We start from the raw sequence: 17,003 nt of genomic DNA, 5'->3' as shown, positions 1-17,003 counted from the left end.
TTGAGCGATTTTAATTGTTTCTCTATCCCTCTGTCGTCTATTTCGATATCTACCATTTTGTCATCTGTGCGACAATCTAGAGAAGGAACTACAGTGCAATCTTCCTCTGTGAAACAACTTTGGAAAAAGACATTTAGTATTTCGGCCTTTAGTCTGTCATCCTCTGTTTCAGTACCATTTTGGTCACAGAGTGTCTGGACATTTTGTTTTGATCCACCTACCGCTTTGACATAAGACCAAAATTTCTTAGGATTTTCTGCCAAGTCAGTACATAGAACTTTACTTTCGAATTCATTGAACGCCTCTCGCATAGCTCTCTTCACACTACATTTCGCTTCGCGTAATTTTTGTTTGTCTGCAAGGCTTTGTCTATGTTTATGTTTGCTGTGAAGTTCCCTTTGCTTCCGCAGCAGTTTTCTAACTCGGTTGTTGAACCACGGTGGCTCTTTTCCATCTCTTACGATCTTGCTTGGCACATACTCATCTAACGCATATTGTACGATGGTTTTGAACTTTGTCCACTGATCCTCAACACTATCAGTACTTGAGACAAAACTTTTGTGTTGAGCCAACAGGTACTCTGAAATCTGCTTTTTGTCACTTTTTCTAAACAGAAAAATCTTCCTACCCTTTTTAATATTCCTATTTACGGCTGAAATCATTGATGCCGTAACCGCTTTATGATCACTGATTCCCTGTTCTGCGTTAACTTTTTCAAATAGTTCTTGAAGTGTTCCAGGAAATTCATATATGATTCATCCTGCATCCAAACAGAGGGATTTGCAGTCCCAGCAGACCCTACTGGCCCTAACAAAATGGTCTTGGTAATGCACTCGTGGAAATATGAAGAATGGAGGAATAACATTGCCAATGGTGTTTGCTGCAAAGGTTACTGTCACTAAACTACCACTTTCAGCTAAAGTTAGTGAACCTACTTGACGAGCACCGTGTCTGGCTATAACTCTGTCTGGATTTTGAACAGTGGTTATGTCTATTTCATCGATGTTATATATGTCTTGGGGTTCAAAGTTATGATGGTCCATGACAATGGCCAAATTGTCATAAAAAACATCGACGTCAGTTTTATTAAAGCTAGTCGCCCTTGATAGGCTTGTAGCTTGCGCAGCGCGTACGGACAGTTCAGGGTTTCTTCTCATAAACATCCGAAACTATTCCTCACCAGCCATTTTGTTGTCGTTCCAAGTTGGAGGTCATGATAAATTATACTTAATTGTAAGTTTGTAAGCCAATTTTCTCACCTCTTTTTTAGACAGACCAAAATATATATCAGCACAACGCATCAAATATTTTGATAGTTCTTGTTCTTGTTCTTCTTCTTTAAAAACTTTGTTGGGGGCTCTGTATCCCATACCTTCATCATCCTGGCCAGTCGCGTCTCGCTTTCGTATGTACCGGAGTAGAGAACAGTGGTTTATTCCATGCTTGTCCGCTGCTTTACGTAGTGAGTTTCGTGCTTTCAGCTCTTCATATGCATCCTTTTACTTCGACAAATCAACCTGCCCTCTGGAAGTCTTCCTTACCCTAACCCTCAGCACCTACAAAACAAAACGAAATAATATATTTACTGTTTCAACCGTACCCACAAAAAGTGTTTCAGCCGTCCCCAACCCCACCTTTGAAACAAGAGAGTTTATAGGAATGGTAGTAATAATAACGCATTAAATCTAGTCATTATTCTGAATTCTACAAGCTTCATTAAAGACACAAACACACCCTCAGTACTTTGACTTAAATAAAATACACAATATTAGCATAAAAGCCAGAAGAAAAATACTTACTTTTCTGTGTAGAAAAACAATACGGCCTCCTGCGCGCGACGACAATGTACGGGGAGCAGCGCAACACTGAGATTCGTGTTCGGAATTGTCGTCTGCTCTTTTGTTCCATTAGGCCCTCCACTCCCTGAATAACAGTTCCAGAGATATTAGCTGTGTTTCAACCGTCCTGTGTTTCAACAGTACCCAGTCTCCCCTACTGTGGTTGTTCCTGCATGCTTCCACCTCACAAATATTTTACAAACAGTTGACTTGGGCTGCTTTAGAATAAGTGAAGTGTCTCTGATGGATTTGTTTCTCAGGTGACCTCCAGTGACTAATCCTCTTTTGAAATCACTGAGCTCTCCTGACTGACCTATTCTGCTGTTACTGCTTTTCTACTGGCAACGCAGTACTCCCTTCCTCCGTCTATGCTGGTGGGTCTACCTCTCATGACATCCAGTTGTCAATCGTGCAGGCATTACATGTGGATACATTGATCAGACATTGTACATTAGTATTGCACAGCTACAGTGACTGTAGTTGTGAATATACGACCTTACAGTTTAACAAAAATTACTACAGTAGTTTTGACTTTCTTGCATTTTAACATTTGAGTTTATTATCTAATACAAGTAAAATATATTGTGTTACCTTTTTATACCGGTATTGCAAAATGTTATCAGGCCGGCCAAAAGAATAGTATCTGATTTATGAGTGTTTTGTGTACTTGATCATTTTTGTGTGTGTACTGTATTTTTACATTTGTTTCAATAACTTCATTTGTCATTTCCCTTACATTTGTCGTTTTTCTCTTTCTTTCACTTTCTACACTGGGAATCACCTTTCTTGTCCAAAACTGGTGTTTCTGCACTGCAAATCACATTTCTTGTCCAAAATTGATCTTAAGTATTGGAAAAGTAAGACTAATTGCCACAGTCTAGAAGTTATTTTGGTAGATTGTGTCTTTTTGAGACTATTGTAGTATATAGTGTATTTCTAAATGTTGTATCTAAACTCTAAGCTATCAAGATCCATATGTACAATTTTTTTCCCAGAATAGAAACCTTTGAGATAACTTAGATATTATTATTCTCTTTGAACTTTAGTTAATATTAATGTTTGTTGGAATGTGCTTATGCAGGAGAACACTACAAATATGAATGGACCCTCCTTTCCCAGCCAGAGGGTGACAGTAGTGGTACAATGAATGATCAGAATGGAGGGACACTCAAGTTGAGCCATCTCACTGAGGGGCTGTACAGGTTCAAAGTCAGTGTGTCTTCACCTACAGCCTATGGCGAGACATTTGCGAATGTCAGTGTATTACCTCGTGAGTATCTGCTCATCCTAAATTTTATACTCTTTGTGTCAGTACCATTTTCACTTATTCATTCACACATAATGTAATATTAAGATTCCCCTAAACTGTTGTGAACTTGTTGAAGATATTGATAGTTCTAGGTTGTTGTTGGTATTTTTTTAAATATTGCACATGACTGGTAAACTGGTGCAAGTCCGATTTCCACATTTCCTACTTAAGAACATATTTATAAAAAACAGACTGACTTATTTGTGAAAGAAGAGCAGCAGTCCTGCTACAGCCCATGATTGATTTAGGCATTGTTAAATTGGCATGCACCCTTATAACAATGCTGAAATTTGGCAATAGGCTGGAGCAGGACTGCAGCCCTTCTTTTTCTTATTACGCAGTGTGTGGGTGTTACAAATGTGGTCTGAGGTTGAAACTGCAGAAATTGGACTTGTGTCCCTTATCTCTCAGGTACAGAATTGTTCATAACAGTTTACAAGATGATCACATCATCATTTTGTACAGTCTTGTTAACTGAGAATATCAAGATGCAAACATTAACAATTATAAAAAGGATAGATTACTACTCGTTGTAAATATGACGCATTGAGTTGCACAATGGAAACACTGCCACACACTGAGCTTTCATCCAGAGCCTTCCTCAGAAAAAAAAAGAAAGAAAGAAAGGAAAACACACACATTCATACCAGCAGACATCTCCTGTACACATTATCGCAATCTCCAACCACTCTAGCCAGATTGCAACTGTTGCATTGAACAAAAGTACTAATCAGGAGTGGGGCAGGGAAGAGGAGGGATAGTAGGGTATGGTTTGGGGGGGGGGGGGGGGGGAGGAAAGCGCTATGTAGAGACGCAAGCAGGAATTAGAAGACAGTGCAACAAGGCTGCCTGGTACAGCATTGGCGGGCTGTACGGGAGGGAGGTAGGGGAAATGGGGAGCAGAAAAGAAGAGGAACAGAGAGGGGAAATGGCTGGTGATTGTGTTGCCAGAGAGCAGCACAAGTGAGGGTGAGGGGATGTGAATTGGGAGGAGGTGATAGAACAGACAGGATGGAAACTGTTGGTTAGAATGTGTGTGGACACTAGGTTATTGTGGGGTAATTTTGGAAGTGGAGAATGTTTGTAAGGATAATTCCCATCTGCACAGTTCAGGCAAGCTGGTGGTGGAGGGGAGCATCCATATGACCTGGGTTGTGAGCAGCCATTGAATGAAGCACATTATGTTCAGTTGCATGTTGTGCCACAGGGTGGTCCACTTTGCTCTTGGGCACAGTTTGAAAGTGACCATCCGTTCTGGTGGACAGATGGTTGGTAGTCCTACCACTATAAAAGCTGTGCAGTGTTTGCAGCAGAGCTGGTATATCACATGACTGCTTTCACAGGTGGTCTTGTCTCTGATGAAGTAAGATAATGTGACAGGACTGGATTAGGAAGTACTGGGTAGGTGGCCAGGGCTGGTCTTGCGCCTGGGTCTTCCACAGGGGTATGGTCTCCGTGGCAAAGGGCTGGGATTGAGAGTGGCATATGGATGGACTTGGATGTTGTCCCAATATCAGCTCTTTACCACAGAGATCATATCACTGTGAAAGTCCCAGGTCCGAGACCTGCCCAATCCACCCACCCATTATGTCCTATTACAATCCTGTCACAGGGTTATCCTACAATATCAGAGGCTGGGCCACTATTGGAAGCAGTGATGTAATATAAAAGCTCTACTGGAATCATTGCATAGCTTTTTATAGTGTATGACTACCAAAAACTGTCCAATGCAAGCTGCCTAAGAGCAAAGTGAACCATCCTGTGGCACAACATGTAGCTGAACATAACATACTTGATTTCAATAGCTGGTGCACAACCCCAGCCATGTGGATCCTCCTCTCCTCCAACAGCTGTTCTGGACTACGCAGATGAGACTTGTCCTTACAACACAATCACTGCTCCAAAAATTATCCCAGCTTCAACTTAGGATGAACTAATGTCCCCACACCCTCCACTCAGCAGTTTCTGCCTCTGCCCTATCACCTAACCCCAGTTCACATCACCCCACTCTCATTGAGCACCATTGTCTGCCAACACACCACTCAGTCTTTTCCCCTTCTCTGCTCTGCTACTTTTCTACTCCCAGTTTCCTCTCCCCCCTATGCCACACCCTCCCGAAACTGTACCAGGTGGCCTTGTCATGTTGTATTCTGGTACCTGCTTGCTCTGCCAGACAACACTCTTCTCCCACCCCCCTTTTCCTTCCCTTTTAAACCCTGCTATGCCTCCCCCATCCCTGCCCCACTTCCAATTTCTTGTTTCGTTCAACATAGCAGTTGCAGTATGGCTACCTTTTTATTGCATGACTAGTTTTGGAGGCTTCACAGCTCGATCATCAGGTTCCAGCTACTGTGAACAAGAAAGGAATGGAATAGTACAAAATGGCTTGAACATATAGCAGGCAGGCCAATTAATCACAAGGGATCAAATTTACACGTATGTGACACATGGGACTGTAACAGAAGATGTTAAGGAAGGGGGAGAGGCACAATGAACATGCAAATTACAAAATAAATCTGATGAACACGCACACTTATGTCTTGGTACAGAGAATGAGGCACCTGCCTCACTGCTAGACAAGGAACAAAATAGTGTGCCCAGGTGGCAGGTAAGTAGCGACACTTTTATGCATTTTTGTCATATTTATTTTCTAATTTGTGTGTTAATTGTACCCCTCCTCTTCCCTAAATGTTTTCTGTTGCAGTCCCATGTGTCGTGTAGCGACAAGTCTGATCCTATGTGATTAACTGGCACTCCCGCCATACACCCACGATTTAATAATTCATATTATTAGTGCCATTTATTGTGGCCTTACATATGGTTGTTAGAATGTTTATCTCAATTTGTACTGTTCCCTCTTCTCAATGTTCACAGTGGTGACACCTGATGATAGAGCTACAAAACCTCTGAAACTAGTTGTGCAATAAAAAGATACATTAGCTACAACTGAAGTAAATTTTTAATTCACTTATCATGAGTCTCAGTTGTGGACATTCTCCAAATCTGATGGTGTGCAAATTGTTTCATTTATATGTAATGAGACAGTAAAATTCTCATTTTCATCCCAAGTTGTTAACATTTTGGGGAGCCTGTTTTAAATGTTCAGAGGTTTTCTGAAACCACTGTAGTTGAATGCCGAAGCAATTTATCATGAATAACATACAGGAGTGGCGAAAATAAAAGCCAAATTGATTACATATTATGTCGAAGGAAAAATGGTGGGGAGGTGCGAAATACTAAGGTCATATACGGTGAAGGAATAGCAACACAATATAAGTTGATTGTAGCGGATTGTGAGATGAAAGTATGTAAAAGACAGAAGCAAATAAATCAATGTGAAAGGAAAATTAAGTGGTGGAGATTAAAGGATAAAAAATTGAGAGAGGAGTTTAGTGAAAAAGTACTGGGAAAGGCAAAATTGGCAGAGAGTGTGTAGGAGTGGTGGAAAATAAATAGTGCTGTTATAAGGAAGACCGGGGAGGAAGAGTTTGGGTTAACATCTGGGAAAGGGGTGCCAAAAGATAAGGAAGCACAGTCGTGGAATGAAGAGGTGCAGAAGGTTGTGAAGGAAAAGAAAGACGCTAAGAGGAAGTGGGATATGTCTGGAGGTGCTGAGGATGGGCAAGCATACAAAAGTGCAAAGAAGGAGGCAAAATGAGCTGTGGCTAAAGCTAAATCTGAATCATTAAGGGAGGCATACGAACAACTACAGAAAAATCAGGATATGAGACAACTGATACGGATAGGCAAATCAAGAGATAAAGCTTCTAAGGATCTAACAGCAATAAAACAAATGAAAGATGAAACAGGAATAATTCTGCATGACCATGGAAAAATAATCCAAAGGTGGTTGAATTATTTTGAGAAATTGCTGAATGAAGAAAATGTAAGACTGAAAACTGAGGAAGGAGGGGCAAACAAAGGATTAATGATGGACATAAGTAGAGATGAAGTTGAACAGGCAGTTGAAAAGATGAAAAATGGGAAGGCAGTTGGCCGAGACCAGATCCCCGTTGAGGTATGAAAGTGTCTCGGTAAAAAGGGAATTGAGCTCCTTTGGGATTTGATGAAGAAGATTTGGCGACAGGAGGAGATACCAAACGAGTGGAGAACTAGTGTACTGATCCCAGTATTTAAGGGGAAAGGTGATGTGCAGGACTGCAGTAACTATAGAGGTATTAAACTGGTGGCACACACAATGAAAATTTGGGAAAGAGTTATAGAAGCAAGATTACGCAAGGAGACTGTGGTGTGTGAAGAACAGTTTGGGTTCATGCCTGGAAGAGGAACGACTGATGCAATACATGCTTTAAGGCGGATAGTGGAGAGACATGGGGAGCTACAAGCCGATCTACATATGGCTTTCATTGATTTGGAGAAAGCATATGACAGAGTCCCAAGGGACGAAATATGGAGAAGCATGAGAGAGCAGTGTGTGCCAGAGAAGTATGTGAGGTTAGTGAAGGAAATGTACAGAGGAGCAATGACACAGGAGAGAAGTAGTGTGGGCATGACAAAGGAGTTTCCAGTAAAAGTAGGGTTACATCAAGGGTCTACGCTTAGTCCCTACCTCTTTGACCTGATTATGGACGTGCTGGTGAAAGATGTGAAGAAGGAAGCACTGTGGAATATGATGTTTGCAGATGATGTGGTTCTTTGTGAGCAGAGCATCGACAGACTTGAGGAAAAGCTGGAGGATTGGAGGAAGGCACTAGAAGAAAGAGGGATGAAAATTACGGCAGGACAAAGTCAGAATATTTAGCACTGAAGGATGTGCAGATGAGGTCTTGCAAGATCCAGGATGATGAGCTGAAATCGGTCTGCAAATTTAAATACCTGGGGTCGTATATATAGAGGGATAGAGGACTGGAAAGTGAGATACAACACCGAATAAATTGCGGTTGGAACAACTGGAGGAAAATGAGACGAGTGTTGTGTGACAAGAAGGTGAGCATTGGGTTGAAAGGGAAAGTGTACAAGTCAGTGGTAAGGCCTGCTATGATATACGGGGCAGAGACATGGCCAATCACAGTAGCCCAGGAAAGGAAGATGGAAATGGCGGAAATGAGGATGCTGAGGTGGATGTGTGGGGTAACAAGGAAGGACAGAATTAGAAATGAATTTGTTAGAGGAGCTGTGAAAGTAGGACCCATGGGGAAAAGGATACAAGAGAGCAGGCTAAGGTGGCACAGACACTTACAGAGAAAAGGGGAAGAGTATATCGGAAACAGAGTTGAAGATATAAAGATTGAAGGAGTAAGAAGGAGAGGAAGACCGAAGATGAGGTGGAAGGATAAGATATCCGGGAGGATGGAAGGGAGAAAGGATGGAAGAAGGAAGAGGCAATGGATAGAGAACTATGGAGGAGAAGGATCCAGAAGAGCAATGCCGACCCTACGTGATGTGGGACAAGGAGACGATAAAGAAGAAGAAGAAGAAGAAGAAGAAGAAGAAGAAGAAGACTGTAGATGAAGTGTTACTCATGTGTTGTCTGACCCTGTTAAGCTTTCTGTTATTTTTTATCACTGATAGTGATTTATCACCTCAGAATAGTATTAGCATTCTCTGTTATGTAAAATGTAGTAAACTTTTGTTTTTCCCACATGCTTGACCATTATTGGAAAGTTTCAGCTGTATATTGGAAACAGCAAGTTGTAATTTTTGTGTTGTCTTATGTGTAGAATCACTTGGAATATACAGCTCCTCTTCCTAGTTAGAACTTGGTGTTCATCCATTCATAACATTTCATTTTGATATACCTCTATTCAACACACAAAAGGTAGTCTATATGATAAAATTGTATTGTTGTCATGTACAACATTCTGTGTTGCTAAATTTATTTATTTTTCATGTTACAGCAAAACGAATAAATCAACCTCCTGCTGCAGTAATTACTCCTCCATCCCAGACTGTGAAGTTGCCTAACACAGGTGCAGTGTTGGATGGTTCAATGAGCAAGGATGATGACCAAATCATTGGCTGGCACTGGGAACTGCAGCAAGGCCCAATTGGCTACCAACCACACCTTGTAGACACACCTACACTACAACTGGATAATCTTGTTCTTCCAGGAAACTACACATTTAAGTAAGTCACTGATGCTAAAAGGGTATTTCTGAAGACACAAGTAAATGGCAAACCTCTGATTCCATGAAATGAAGTATAGTAAAATAGTCTGTTCCCTGGGACTTTAACAGCATATGCATTCGACACATACATTGAACGCACTCCTCCTCCCCCTATCTGTGACCACCCCTTCCTCCCTCTGTGTCCACCTCATTCTCCCTCTGTCTGACCACCTCAACCTCCCACCTCTATCTGTCTATCTCCTCCTCCCTACTCTCTCTGTCTCTCCATCTCCTCCTCACTCTCTTTTTGTCCATTTCCTCCATCCCCTCTCTCTGACCATATATTCCTCCCCTGTTCCTCTGAACATCTCCTCCTCCTCCTCCTCCTCTTCTTCCTCCCCCCCTCCCCTTTCTCATGCAATCTCTACCTTTCTGTCTTCCTTTCCCACTGCTCACTACCCTCCTACCTAAATCTTCCACCTGCCTCATGCATCTCTCCCACCTCCACTCTCTGTTCATTTCCTCCTTCCCTTCACTCTATCTATCCCCTCCTATATTCATCTCAACCAGTCCCCAGCCATGCTCATTGGGGTGTATAGCCTCTGCAATACAGTTCCGTAAAACAGACTAATAATACTCGCACAATACACCTGTCATGCAGAACAGGCTACACTTTATGGGCTTGAAAATCATTTATTTGCTTCTCATATACAGGCAACCATACAAAGCAGGTCACTAAAGCCGGCCAATGATATTCCAACCCAACACAACACTCCGGTCATGCAGCGCAGCTTACATATCTGGGCCTGGAAAACTGTTTCTTGTCCCTGACATGAAGGCTGCCCTGCAAAGCCAGTTGATTTGGCAGGCTGATACTTTTCACACATAATATGCCTGTCAATGAAGGGCAGCCTATAGGCCAGGGGCTGGGAAAAACATGCTGGTATCTCCACTTCTATTGGAACTAGGAGGCAATTAAGCCCCACAGTGCTGATACTCATGAGGCCTGCTGTTTCTGTGCCAGATTTGGTTGAAATCAGTCCTGGACATACACACGTACATTCTGCTTTATGTACGTAGTTAAATTAAATTACTCACTTGTGAGGTCATGCACGTCATCTTGAAATATGTGTACAGATGGAGAGAAATATATGTTCAGAAATCAAAGGTTCAGCTATGGAAAATTGGAAAGAAATATGTGTTCACCAAACCAGCAACCAGCAGGCACTTGTAAAAGACAGAAATATCTAAGGTTTCAAGACTGAGAAGTCCCTTCTCTCATATTTTTAAGATGAGTGAGGAAACAAGATCCTATTTTCATGAAGACACTGTGTTTGCCACATCAAGATGGCCGACACCAAGTTAGGGTGGAATAAAAATTAATAGTTAAGGTCAGCAGATGAGATTCTGAGAAGTAAGAAGTTAGAGGAATGCTGCAGCTGAAATGATTGTTTTGTAAATCTGAAATTGGGAAAGGGAATATTTTAAGTAAAAATAGAAAAAAAAATACATAATTTAGAGCACAGAAATGAAAATAGAGAAGTGATAAATGAAATGATGGACACAACACAAAAAGTGGCATTGAGCAAAGAATAAAAGTATGAAGAATATGACAGTGGAAAAAAAGATAGGAAAACACAAGAAATCAAGAGTCAGACCAGACAAGAGGTGAAAACCAAACACCAAAAACTCATGGGTCACCAAAAACCAACTGAGCAGGGTGACACGCTGGTTAGCACGGTGGACTCTCACATTTGGGAGGACAACGGTTCTAATCCCCATCCAGCTATCCAGATTTAGGTTTTCCATGATTTCCTTTAATTGCTTAAGACAAATGCCAGGATGGTTCCTTTGAAAGAGCATAGCCAATTTCTTTCTCCATCCTTCCCTAATCCAAATGTGTGCTCCGTCCGTAATTATCTCATTGTTGATGGGACATCAGACACTAATCTTCCTTCCTTTTTTCCAAAAACCAAATGTACGTGGGGTGCCAAGACCCCATTTGTGAAACATTGAGTGTTGTGAAAAATGCTTTCTTCTCCATTCTATAAATTGAAATCTTGTTCAGTAGCAGAGTATTGTGATAGAAAAATATACTCTGTTTCCATATACACGTACCGAACGGCTTAAGGTTATCATTCCAATAAGACAAAATGTGTCTGTATTATAGGGTATATATCATATTTTTCCTTATTTTCATTGTGAAACAATGCATGCCATTCTCAGTGAAAGAATCTTACAAGCATTCATTTAAAAATTTCCATGGTTCAAATTCAAATTTCAGTTCAACTCTGGCAAATTTTGACTAGTTTGTATCACAGCTCCAGTTAATTTCCACTACGACTTTCAGCAGCTGTTACCAGCAACAAAGTAGCTGACCGCTGCCCTAAGATGTCTACAGTTTTTATTATTGTTGTTTTACAAAACTGTTGGTGAATTACTGTAATGTCTTTTGAAACTAAACTGTACAGTGAATGATACTGTGGCAATCAGATGGCCTTTTTCTTATACCAAAATCAGTATCAATTTTCCTTTGAAACACACTCATGAGTATGGTGCCCAGGGAGAAAAATATTCTCATTGTATGAATGTAATATGAAATCAAAATGATGAAATTTGTAAATACACCAATATTCAGTCACAGTGACAACTTATGTCTGTTGAGGTATAGGTGGTAGAAGCATCTAAAAGATGGGGTGGACAGACAAAATTCTGGTTATGCGAAGACATGAAAGTAGCCAATAAGCTGTTGGGATATAATACCATTTCAAGATTATCACAGATGACTTGCTTGTTACCAATATATTAGATCAGCATACGTTGTAAAGAAAACCTGACCTATAGCAAAAATATAGAAATATTAAGGGATGATATTTTTTGAGGTTCTGAGAAGATCCACTTTTTCTTAATGCTGCATTAAACTTAACAAGAGTTTGTTCCCATGAAGCAGTTTAGATTTAATTCTGCTCTCCATTGCCTGACTTTTAAGCAGGTTTATTGGTATTACACTGTCCAGCCAGTGAAAACAAATGAGGTTTTTTTATCTCAGAGTTTGCTTTCAAGTTATTCCTGATGAGATGATTTTGGTAGTTCTCTCTAACATGGAGTTGAAAAGCTTTTCACACTCTTTATTTTTCAGAAATTTAATTCCTCTTCCACTTTCAGCTGTTTTAACTAGGATTTGCTTGTAAACATAGACATTGGTCTTTGCTGGCTGTTATACACAGAGCAAGTAACAAAGTCTCTCTTCCCCACCTCCCCTTGTTGTTTACTGCTTTGTTTCTTCCCTATCAATTTTGAAATAGCACCAAAGTCTTTGGTCCAATCATGCTACAGTTTTCTCATTGCAGTGTGCATATTATCGTAACTTTATCTCAAACAGAAATCTGCACACACCGAGAGAAAATGTGAAAATGCAGTGGACAGTGACACACAAAGTACTGAAATTTCTGTTGTTGAGGGATAACTATTCATACAAAATAAGAGTAGATACGAAGGAAAAGAGTTACGATAGTTGTGCAGGACAGGTGAGTTATTCATAACAAGGGCTTGCCAAAGAATGTGTGAAGCAGTAAGGGAGGGTTTTCTCGTCTTTCTGGTAGATAAAACAGCTCTGAGACCTTGTGAACTTATATTCTTTTCGTCATCATTATCTACTGTTGTTCCAGTTTTTTGGTAAGTACATTGCTTGAACTTTCATTATTTGTATTTTACGAATTTCATTATTCCAACAACACTAACAAATGAAAAGTACATTTTGGACACATTTGACAACATTTTCGTATGAAACTGTTTACAAAAGAATGTGATATTGTGTTTTCATATTGTTAACCTTGATGTGTGAGTGCTCAAATAACATATTCAGTTAAAACTTTTACAACAGGTTGACTGTTGAGGACTCTGACCATGCAATGAATTCAACCACAGCAAATATAACAGTTTTGAAAGTAACAGATTATCCACCAGAGGCAAATGCTGGTCAGGATATAATAATCTATCTCCCACATAACAACCTCACTCTGAATGGGAACCTGAGTACTGATGACCGGGGGATTGCAAGTTGGGAGTGGACAAAGAGTCCCACTGATCAAAATAAGGCTGTGGATATGCAGGTTAGTGAACTCCATTTACTCTTGATACTTTCTAAATGAAGAAGATGAAGCCAACAGACAGACATATAATTGCTTTTTAACATAGCTTTTTTTATAGGAATTTGAAGACACATTTAATCACTCTCAGCATATAATGACTACCGATACCAAGAAAATAGCTAAGATACCTGTCCTCACAATCATATGAGCATCTGAAAAGAGAAGTTTCTATAGCAGCAAAAGGGGAGGCAGTGTAATCTAAACTAACTGACACTATCGTCCTGTATGACACTGGTGTGACAAGTGGCAAATGCTTCTTCATTGTACATAAAATTTGTAGACACCATTAACTGTAACTTTAGAGACTTGAGCTCCCTTCTTTTTCTTGAAGCAGCTTCTCAGTTGTACTCATAAGCCTGTGTTAACATTTTTGTCCTAACAAGGAGAAAACCCATGCTGCACCGGTGTGTCTACGACCCAGAACATCCGGGAAAAACCTGGAGTTTTTTCATCCGGGAGAAAACAGGGAAAACCCGGGAATTATTAGAATTCTGGGAATTTTTCATCGTTTTAGTTTTCAGTTAGATTTTTGTAATTTTGGCTGGTAAGAACACATATTCTAACAAAGGATATTAATGTATCCCAGTAATACAGAATAGTACTGCAGCAATAAAACATTAACGAGATAAAAAAAAAAAGAAAATGAAACTTAAAACAACAATTTGCCTCATGAGTGTGGCTTCACAACTGTTTCATTAGATTCATTTGAGCAGTTGCGAGCAGGCTCAAACACACGTGCAGTTGAGTTGCATATGAGTAGTACCTTCTCCCACTCCTGGCTACAGAAGTGTGGCTGTTAGCTGCATAAGCAATCGCAGCAAGCAGTCAGATGCTACCCTGAAACATTTTACTGGCACGCCCAAGCTGCCAGATTCACACTTGTGCAACAGGCCCAGATCCAGGGGGTGAGGGAAAATGGGGGTATCTGTCCCAGGCAGCCATTTTTGGGGGGGGGGGGGGCAGCTTCACCAAATTCATATTCTTGAGGGATAAACCTTGTTTTACAAAGCTCATAGCATCATGTGCACATCGGTATTGATTACTCATATGATTTTGAAATGCATCCCTGTTGGTTTTTGAACACATTCTAAGTTGATTTCTGAATGAATCATAAGTTGATTTTTGAATGCATGCATAGTGTAGGTGATGTCTCTGCCAGGGGAATCCCTGTTGCTTCTAGAAACAAACTTTCCTGCAGACAAAAGGGGATGGGGCTATACGAGCCTAGCAGAATGCCAGTCACTGTATGTTAATGTGGTTGACTGGGCTTGCGAATGATCAGCGTTGTTATAATTACTGGTGAATGCCATAGATTCAAACTACCATAGAGGGAATAAATGACTAACAGGAATAACAGGTAAGAAAGATTACGTGTTATCTTCTCGGTGTACCCAAAAAAATGACATTTTTGGCCAGACCGCTACACCAGTAAGGGCCAGATGTACAGTAGCAGGCATTTAAGTTCTATTCTGGGAGTAGCGCAGAAAATGTGTTGTACGAACAGGTAATAAAACCTGACCGGAGAATAAACACAGGATAACTAAACCGGTGATGGTGGCAGAAATAGTGACATTAACCAAAGAGTAAGTTTTGACACTAGCAGGAATAGTTACAGAATTAGTGCTGACAAGATTGTTTGTTAGAACTAGGAAGGAGAAGAAATGGTTGTGGAAGAATATGAAGATTCTAAATTTGTATAAAAATTTCGCACTACTACTTTTTGATCTCATGCTTGAGAATCTGGAGCATATAAATGAAATGGGAAACTACTTCCTTACATAAAGCTTTTTGCTTGTAGTAGGCCTAATAGGCATATGATATTGCTACTTCATGAATTATATTCTGTCGTGTCATAAAAATGATCATTTGTTCCAAAACAGTCTCGTTTATTTGGTGTGTATTACAATCACTACAATATTAGACAAGCCTATTTCATTTTATCTAGCAGACAGTGACAAAATACATGTTATCAGCTCAAGAAACCACACCAGTCTTGGGTACTATTTGTATTAACAGCTTTTTCAGTATTAGACGACATTTCGTTTTTTCATGTAGCAAAACGTTTGGACGAACTTTGATCAGGTAATAGATTCTTTTGCAGAAAGGAAAGCACACCATGTAAAGCTGTTGCAAGATTAGAGAGGAAAAAATGCTAGGACTTAAGGATTGAAGAAATGTGTACTGTCTTGCTTGTCTCTTGTCTTTACTGGTTTTATGTATCCTATATTTAATTTTACACCACACAAAACAGCAAGTTATTAGCTAATAGGCAATAAAGCGTGCAAATTTTCTGAAGCGTTCTTGTCTTCCTGGTTACAAATAATCCCATCCAGTATTAATTGTGAGCGAGCTTTTTTTTTTCTTTTTTTCTCTTTTTTTATTTTTTATTTATTTAAAAAAAAATAAGAAGAAAAAAAAGGGGCAGAATGTGTTGCCAGCTGACTGGGGACAGGACAGGCACCACAGGGCATTTTAATTTTCACTGTCCTGAATCTCGTTTGATGGTATCCATTACAAAATATGCATGTTTGAATTCCACAGAGCCATGTACAGTGACGTGCGATAGAAGAATGCTGTGTGAAGAGGGGTGGCACTGCAGTTTGGCACACTTAAGACCAAATAACATGTCTTACATTTCCTCAAAGACATATGTTTTATGTATCAGACTCTTCAGAAAGATTTGTGCTACAAAATGACTTAATTTTTGGCATCCTACCTCAAACACTGGAGGGGGGAGGGGGGGGGGGGGAAGAACCACCATCTAGTATTGCCCCGGTTTGGAAATATCCAGAACTGATACACAGAGCATTCTGAGTTGTAGTGGGGAGGTGGGTAGTCTCCATATCATCCGTGTTTACATTTAGTGATTTTGCTGTTTCCTCTTCATTTATTGCTCTCACGTGAAATGAAAAGAAAACGGATTTCTGCGGCCAGGAGCTATCAAGTGAATTAAAATACATTTCCGTAATTGTGGACGGCTAAAATAAGTTATTAGTTTCCGATTTTATTTTATTTCTACCTTTCTGACAGTCAATCATTAATCGCCTTGCAGAACGATGAAGTTATTTTTGTTGGTTTGCTAAAGAAATTTGGCTTTTAGTACTCTTTTTCTGCTGAGGCGGTCCACTTACGTGAAACAAAGTGTTTAGTTCCACACTACTGGCTACTTTCAACTGTTCACTGCATTTCTAGTGCATGTTTCCATCTTCTAGTGTGTATGGCATTATGCCATAATAAAGAACCAAACATGAGATAATACAGTACTGATACTCAAAGAAAATTTACATCCTGAAAACCACACTGAAAGGCCTGATATCAGCTCGAGGGCTACTTCATTGGGAATCTGGACATACAAATGTGCTTTTGAAGCCGAAATATGCATTTTATTATGGTTCACGAAATTCTGGTGCTCATGGAGTATTCTCTGATGTCTTGTTTCTTTTATGACATAATGTAAGATCTTTTAATGTTTTACATGTACGAACATACGGGCTTCCGCATCATCATAGCTGCTTAAGCACGGTGACGCCTGTTACATAGTGCTCTCTGGCACTGCTGAAATGAACCTATTTCTCGAAGGTTGCGGGAAAATATTGCGAACGGTGGTTTGAAAAGTGTTACTTTCAAAGTAAATTTC

At 40.1% G+C, this 17,003-nt stretch overlaps 1 protein-coding gene across 2 annotated transcripts in view; it reads left to right on the top strand.

Moving 5' to 3' along the window:
- The window catches only part of LOC126161407 (dyslexia-associated protein KIAA0319-like protein), a 161,365-nt gene that overhangs the window by 93,164 nt on the left and 51,198 nt on the right, over positions 1-17,003 (top strand). For both annotated transcript variants that reach the window (XM_049917188.1, XM_049917187.1), the window contains exons 7-9: positions 2,920-3,108; positions 9,006-9,234; positions 13,099-13,327. In XM_049917188.1, the coding sequence (XP_049773145.1) occupies positions 2,920-3,108; positions 9,006-9,234; positions 13,099-13,327 (647 nt within the window). The remainder of the gene's footprint in view (positions 1-2,919; positions 3,109-9,005; positions 9,235-13,098; positions 13,328-17,003) is intronic.

The sequence above is a fragment of the Schistocerca cancellata genome, chromosome 2, assembly GCF_023864275.1.
Source record: "Schistocerca cancellata isolate TAMUIC-IGC-003103 chromosome 2, iqSchCanc2.1, whole genome shotgun sequence".
Taxonomy (NCBI): Eukaryota; Metazoa; Arthropoda; class Insecta; order Orthoptera; family Acrididae; genus Schistocerca; species Schistocerca cancellata.
Note: the sequence above shows the minus strand (reverse complement) of the source record. Positions and strands in the feature narration are given on the sequence as shown.